This window comes from Lipotes vexillifer, unplaced genomic scaffold (genome assembly GCF_000442215.2).
Source record: "Lipotes vexillifer unplaced genomic scaffold, Lipotes_vexillifer_v1.1 scaffold1166, whole genome shotgun sequence".
Lineage (NCBI taxonomy): Eukaryota > Metazoa > Chordata > Mammalia > Artiodactyla > Lipotidae > Lipotes > Lipotes vexillifer.
In genome coordinates this window covers 144,119-151,636 of record NW_006773421.1, presented here as the reverse complement: position 1 = coordinate 151,636, position 7,518 = coordinate 144,119, and the positions used below count along the sequence as shown (strand labels likewise).

Genomic DNA, 7,518 nt, shown 5'->3' with positions numbered 1-7,518 from the left:
CAAAAAAAAAAAAAAAAAAAAAAAAAAATGGAGGTATCATCTTGCACAAATATCCATGCTCTCAATCACCAGACCATCTTTTTTTTAATATCCTTATAATTCCCACTTCAAATTAGAAAAAAAAAAAAAACATTAAAATGTTGTATGAACAGAAAAGACTATAAAAAAAAGTCCAAAGACACTCTTCAAGAGTTTAGGGTTTAGAACAAATCTCCGGCCAATATCAGGAAGTTATTAAATTGCATAAAATGGTTAGCTGCCTTCTATCTCTGCTGTGAATGAAATGATAGTAAACGGTCTCTATCTTTTTGTAGGAAAGGCTTAAATTAGACACAAGGTCTTCATGCTCTGTCACAAGTTTTTGGAAGGAATTCATAATATTTTCCTGAAAACCTTTTTAGAATATATCAGTCCTCTCTGAGCAGCAGAGTGATGAACAGGATGAAATCTGGGGTGGGGTTGGAGAATGTTTCTATAGTTGTGGGTTTTAAACCCACAAACTGTCAATGGAACACTTCAGAGATGGATTACTGCTGTGTTCTGTGGTCTCAAATATATGCTTCCCAAATGAGCCTTGGTGATTTGTGAATCTTTGGAGGTAACTTCAAATTAATGGTTTTCTGGAGGATACTATATTCACATCCCCATCACCAGCAGAGCAAAGTTCTTAGATACAAACTTTAAAGATTTAATACATTTTTTATTCTCTTTTCCCTTTTCTCAACACAATCCATTAACCTTTTCTTCCCAGAGAGTGACTCCAGTTGTTTAAGGAAATCACACACAATGAAATCCCTGAAATGATATTCTTGAAGAAGAAAAATCAGTCGACTGGAGTTGAGACTCTTCCTATAACACATGGAAATACTCATTATTTCACTCATTAGACTTTGGTATCTCCAAGGTAGAATAAAAACCATGGAGCCCTGTTCAGGGAACTCCGTTTTTATTGAACAGTAAAGAAATGGTTTAGCTTACTGATAACTCAAGCTTCCCACAGGCTACATTATCCTGATTGTCAAGGATGGGTTTTGCTGGTTGTTGCTGTTTTTCTGTGTGCGTGCGTGCGCGTTTGTGCATTACTGACCAATCCACCCCTTTCCTTTCTCAGGGGCATGATTCCCGAATTGGGATTGCCTCTCAACTCCAGATGCTAACAGAGGAAAAATACAAGGAAGAAGACTTCCCATATTTCCAAATGAAATGAGGCAGAACAAGTGAAAGAGGATCGCTCGGCTTGTGCAGAGAACTACAAGTGTACATTACTAAGAGGTATAGCCGTGTCTGTGCAAACACAGTAACTCACGTCAAATAAATTGTGCTTTCTGCAGGAAAGAACTCTAGCTCTGGGTTTTCCAAGCTAAATTGCATGAAAACATACAATCCTTTTTCTTCTTATTTGAAATGTTAGATGACGGGGCCAAACTGCCAGAAAGACCAAAGGCAGTTTTGCAGCCTTTAACAACTGAAAGGATTTATTGTTCCAATTTGGAAATACAAAAGATTCTATGTCCGACTCCCAACACTCCCAGGTCCTATGCATTTCCCATTAGTTCTGTGAAGAAAGAAAACCTGTAAGTAAAAAGAATCAAAGTTCTCTAAGATTTTACAAACAGAGACCATGTTGGCCAAAGATATTGAAGCAGTTACTTTCAACTTCTTAAAAGAGCAGGGAACATTCTCTATCTCTGGTCAAACGTGGTCCCATTATCCTTGGTCTCTCGGTATCATTCACTCCCACTGGACTGGCAGGAATTATTTTTCAGACCCCATCAAAAGCCATTAAGGCTGTAAAGGTAGTCAATCCCTATGCTCCAGCTCCATGCTGAAGAACCCAGGGGAAGTAATGCATCTATTTTTCAATACCTGAGGCCATTTCGTTTCCAACCTTAATTACACTTATGCATTAGTTTTGGGTCTAATATCTCCACTCATCTTGCTCCAGTTTCCACTTTTCCACTATTACTACATAGCTTAGGAAACATAATTGCAGTGTGTGGTAGACAGTGATTTTCATTAACCACACAGAAGAAAAACTGTTTTAGGAAGAGACATTTCCTATTGATTCAGTCAAAATGACTTGGAAGAAATGGTTGTGCTTATTAAATTCTTTTCCAAAAGGTAGCTGTTAAAATTCTTTCTCAACAGCTTATTTTTAAAATCGGTGTATAATCTCTTCAGATTTTGTCGTTTATGATTTTTTCTGTTCTTCCCAGATCCTTTGAAATTTGAGACTTTTATTGGTCTTATTTTATTTTTTTAAATGAAGCCAAGAGGGGAGTCTTTTACATGGAGGCAGAGAATGTAATCAACGCTGCTATCTGCAAGACATGGAGTTGCCCAGCAATGCTAAGGGAATTAAAAGGGAGAAGCAATAACAAGACAGAATGTTGTGAAATTACAAGAGGGTAGAGCGTTAAATTGGCCTGCAATACTTATCAAGAGGTCTTTAAATGAGAACGGATATAGGATTTTCTAGCAGTGGTATGAAAAAATAGTTGATTATTTTTCAATGTTCTTCCTATCTTTTATTTGGAGCAGTTTGCCCTAAGGGGTTCTGCTATTTTAAGTTCATTACTGGGCAAAATCTAGGGCAGCAATGTCTGAGGATGAAACACACAGCTCCATGGAGCCACTAGTATTTAAGTCCCTCTCTAACTGAATAGACTAACTGAATAGGAGACATAACTGAATAGGAGACATAAACCTTTCATATTCTACCGTTGTTCTGTAGGGTTTTGCTCCTATGGGAAACGCTGTTCCCTTTGCTGCTCTCTTCCAAAATGTCAAGCGTCTTCTTGGAAGACTTCATGCCAAGGTAAGTGAGATAGCTATTGTTTGTGACTTAACTCTCCAACGCCAGGTCAATTCACCTAGGTCTCTCCAAAATCCCAATCTTGGGAATACAGAAGCAGAAGCTTTCCTGGCACCAAGATTCAATCTGTCCTCTTCTTTTGCTTTGATTTTGCCAAATTCCTCTTTAAAGAAGGAAACTATACCTGGAATCCTGGAAATGTCTCCATATCTTTGGTTGTTATAAACTATAACAGGGCCAGAGACCCAACATAGAATAAGGGATTGGCCCTTAAAGAGATGGCTGAAATGGTCAGGAATAAAGAAACTCCAATGGAACAGTATTGGACTATATACTTGGGAAATTAAACACTAAACAGATTCATGACAGGAAATACTGAGCCAGGTGCTGAAACCCATCCTTATGTCAGTAAGGGAATGTGTCAATATTTTGACTGGGAAGGAGACCACAGGAATAAGTATGTAAAGGTGGCTTACAGTGTCAAGGAAATGTATCTAAAGTGAAGATCAGGAGACCTGGGTTCTAGAAAGCACTATACCATGAATACTTGCATCTCCTGGAACCTTTTATTTCATGAATAAAATACGGCTGTTAGGGTTACCACTGAGATCCCTTCCCATTCTCACACTTAGATTCCTAAATTCTAAGCATGCTTTTGGTCTGAAGAACAGCATCTCTAAAACAAGCACTTTTGTTTTCTTCCTCATACTAGTTCCAAAGTGGAATGGATAGGGAATTGTGGTAAGATTTTAGGTGCTTCTCTACCTTTTGATGCATTCATACTACAAACACGAATCAGCTCAGTACTGCATGATGCTTAGCACTGCTGATACATATGTTTAGTTCTCTGCCTTCTCCATTGATTCCTAAGTAGAGCCAGGGTAATTCCCCTGAAGATCTTTATGAAATGATTTTCTCCTTTTGCTTTGGAACACAGCACACCCTGCTTACTTCTTTGCTGGCTGCTGATGTGTCTCCTTCCTGACCCTTAGGGAGGTGTGCCTCTAGTTCCATTTTCTTGTCATATTACCCATTCCCCCTTGACAACTCCTCCACGTCCATGGCTTCATTCTTTATTGATGATGACCTAATCTACTTTTCTACCTCTGAACTCTACCAAGTTCCAGATCTACATCTCTTCATTATACCCCATAAGTATTTCAAGTGCAGTTTGTCCAAACAATGACCTTAAGACTTTTCTCCTTGCTAATGTGATTACTAATATTAACTGCATTATTACCCTTTTGCTTCTGTTAAAAGATTAGTTTTTATTTCTCCATTCATTCATTTATTCATTCAGCTATTAAGTCTGATTTGTTGAAGTGTTTCTCACATCAGATATCTAGTTCTTATTTCTGTGGCCACTGCTCCAGAAGCAGACGTTACTTTCTCAACTGAATTATCCCAGTCTCCTAACTTCCCCATTCCTACTTCTTACCATTCCAAAGGCTTCTGCTAGATTCATCTTCTGAAGCGTAGCTTCAAAGCCGCTTCATTCCCATGTGTCGATATAATCAACCCCCACCGTTAGCAAAATATCCATAAAATTAATTAAAAGACTCCTTGCACTGATATTTGAGGTCTTTTATGCCACTGATTGAGCTGTTTTCCAGCTATCAGCTGCTGTCTCCTACATCTATTTCATATTTCAAGCAAACCAAGCTGAGTGGAACATACACTCAGCTTTCTTTCATTTGCTAATGTTGACCTTTCAATTGCTAATGTTGCCCATTGAGACTCCTCACTCCCCCATAGGGTTTAGCATCAATTATGCCTAATTGAATTACATATTCATCAATGTCCCTTTCAAATACTATAGCTTCCACACCTTTCCTGAGAGCCCTAGTTAGACATGGTTTTATAAAAAATCCTCCCTAGTGCCATCTACCTCTCTTCAGACATTTATCGCAACTTCATTTGTACTGCACTTACAGGTGTATTGGTCTTATACCTCTCAGTTGCTATGAAGGTCTAGAGATCAGTGTTTGCCTCCTACCCTTCTTGGAATACTCTGAAAGGCCTAGCCTAGTATATTAAACAGCCCTGGTATACAGTTAATAAATTAAGCCATCTTGAAACTTCTTAATTACACTCAGGCTTTTTGACTTATTCAAAATCTGACATCTAGTGAATAAGTTCAGAACTAAGAACATCAATAATCTAGGGTGACACCAGACTGGACTTAGGATGAGGCTAAATTTTCAGTTAGCCTGAGTAGACAAAGTTCAAAAGCATATACTCTTTCTGTTATATGTTAAAATATAAAAGTAATAAATTTTTAAAGTTGAGTCCAATTATCTTACTTTCAGATCCAGCACAAGCCCATAGTTTACTTAATTTCTTTGAGCCTCAGTTTCCTTATCTATAAGAAGGCAGTGACAGCATTATTTACCCCAGAGAGCTACTGAAAAGACAGTAAGATAATGTCTATCAAATGCTTAGATAAGGCCTGGTATATAGTAAGTGCTCAACAAACATTAGCTAGTATGATCACTATTCTCATCATAACTCCTCATCAGCCAAATTAGCCAAGCCAATAACGACAGTCCTGAAATTCTTTTACACTGGAGATCTATCCAAATTTGGTCTTCTAATTTGGGCTGTATCACTACACAGTAATCAAAAGAACTTAAAGACGACACAGAAACCACCAACTGTGGAGAATGAAGCACACAAAAATAACATCCAGGACGAAAGATCAGACAAACTGAATTTATGCTGCTTAAAACCGTGTTTGGTGGGGCTTCCCTGGTGGCGCAGTGGTTGAGAGTCTGCCTGCCGATGCAGGGGACACGGGTTCATGCCCCGGTCCAGGAGGATCCCACATGCTGCGGAGCGGCTGGGTCCGTGAGCCATGGCCGCTGAGACTGCGCGTCCGGAGCCTGTGCTCCGCAATGGGAGAGGCCACAGCAGTGAAAGGCTAGCATACCGCAAAAAAAAAAAGGTGTTCGGTGAAGGATTTATGTCTTGAAAAAGTATTTAGAATTCAGAAAAATGAAAAGAGTGAATGCCGGGTTTTATTTCCAGTGAGAATATTAACTTCCATACAAAATTAGGTCTTAAAGTTATATAGAGCAGGAAAATAAAAAACTCTACCACACTGGAGTACACTAGGCAAGGGAGCTGTGGAGTCATGTAAAGATATGACTGTTCATGATATTCCAAAGATGATGTTACTATGACCTCATTCAAATGAGGTAATGGTGGTGGCTTAAGCAGTCATATAACAATGTGAGAATCTGAGAAGCTACCGTAGGTGGTTCTGATTGCTTCCCGTTCTTACCTGAACTCTCGTCCAGACTCTCCTCAGAGACATGCTCATTTTGATGGACCCACTCGCCATTGCATTTGAAGAATATCTGCATGGCTGGCCTTGCTTTGCACCTCAGCGCAATGGGGTTGCTCTTGATGATATAAGCATCTCCTGGCTCCTCTATGAAATGAGGCAGTGTCCCAGGAGCTGATGGGATGGATTCAGGGAGGACTTCGCCATTGTCAGTTCCTGTGAAATTGACAAAGATTTTTAGAACACAGCCTACACTGGCAGCACATACATCAGGCCAAAAAGAACAACCTGCTTTAATAATCTGTGCTGGAAAAGCTTGTATCCTAACACAGCATGCTTGTAAGGCCTGTGCAGATGAATTATCTTCTAGAGGTTGAATTAGCATGATATGGTACCTTTAGACAGACACACATTCAGTATTACTGGACGAGTGAAAACAATGAATAGGAGACCCTCAAACTACAGTTCTGAATCTGCCTTAGCTGCAAGACCTGAGATAAACATCTGTGGGGTGACAGGCTAAATCTTAAGATTCAGTCTGGTGAAGTGTTCAATGAGGGGCCCAAGCTGCCTCAAAACTTTGAAATAATGGAGGGAATAGATTTGGTTTTCCCATAAATGAGTGTAAATAATGGTGACGTTGGTGGAGGATGGTCGATCATAAGACATGTCCAAAAGATTCAAAACTGTCCACTTTCTTTACCTATGAAACTTTGGAGATTGTCTGGTATTCTACGTTGGATAGCGTTTCTTCCCACAATTTACTAAACCTTCTAAAAGGAATATACATTTCTTCTGCTTGTCTTTGACCATCATTCTTTACGCCAGCACTCCTGACCCCAAAAGCTACCTCACTTTTAAGGTTAAGAACTAAAACAAATCACTACAAGCTATAAGTTTTTAGTTTAATATCTATAGTTACATCTGTTCAAAGGGAAGAAACAGATGTGAGTCTCCCCAAGTACAGTGAACTGATGAGTGGAGAGAAACAATATGAAAAGGAAAAAGCATAAGCCAAGACTTGGCTTCATTGTCTCTTCACTCCATTTAGCAAGGACTTAAGTCCCAGGAAACTAGCACAAAGTCAAGGGAAGAAAGATATAACTGCTGAGCAATGTGGAGCATAACCAAGAGAAACCCTATCCCATGCCTTCCCATGGCCATTCCAGAGAAAGAACAAAGCAAGCAAAGATTTCAATAACCAGATCAACTATGCCCCAGGCAGGATTACTCCCATTCAAAGCAAATCAGTCTTTAGGGCTAAGCTGGAGAACGGGACCGAATGAAACCACTGGAACAAAAATCTAGCTCAACAGGAGAGAGCCTGGAGACCAGCTGCATTCTGTGTCCTAACCCGGCTTTCTGGGTGCCATCAAATGCAATTCTGAACAAACAGAGCCTCTTATTATTCCCACTC

The 7,518-nt window shown here is 39.5% G+C and overlaps 1 protein-coding gene across 1 annotated transcript in view; it reads right to left on the bottom strand.

Annotated features, from left to right (window-relative positions):
• Nucleotides 1-6,180, bottom strand: part of UNC5D (unc-5 netrin receptor D) — a 263,369-nt gene extending 257,189 nt beyond the window's left edge. The window contains exon 1 of the mRNA XM_007448307.1: nt 6,099-6,180. Within this exon, the coding sequence (XP_007448369.1) occupies nt 6,099-6,180 (82 nt within the window). The remainder of the gene's footprint in view (nt 1-6,098) is intronic.
• Between the last annotated feature and the right edge of the window lie 1,338 nt (nt 6,181-7,518).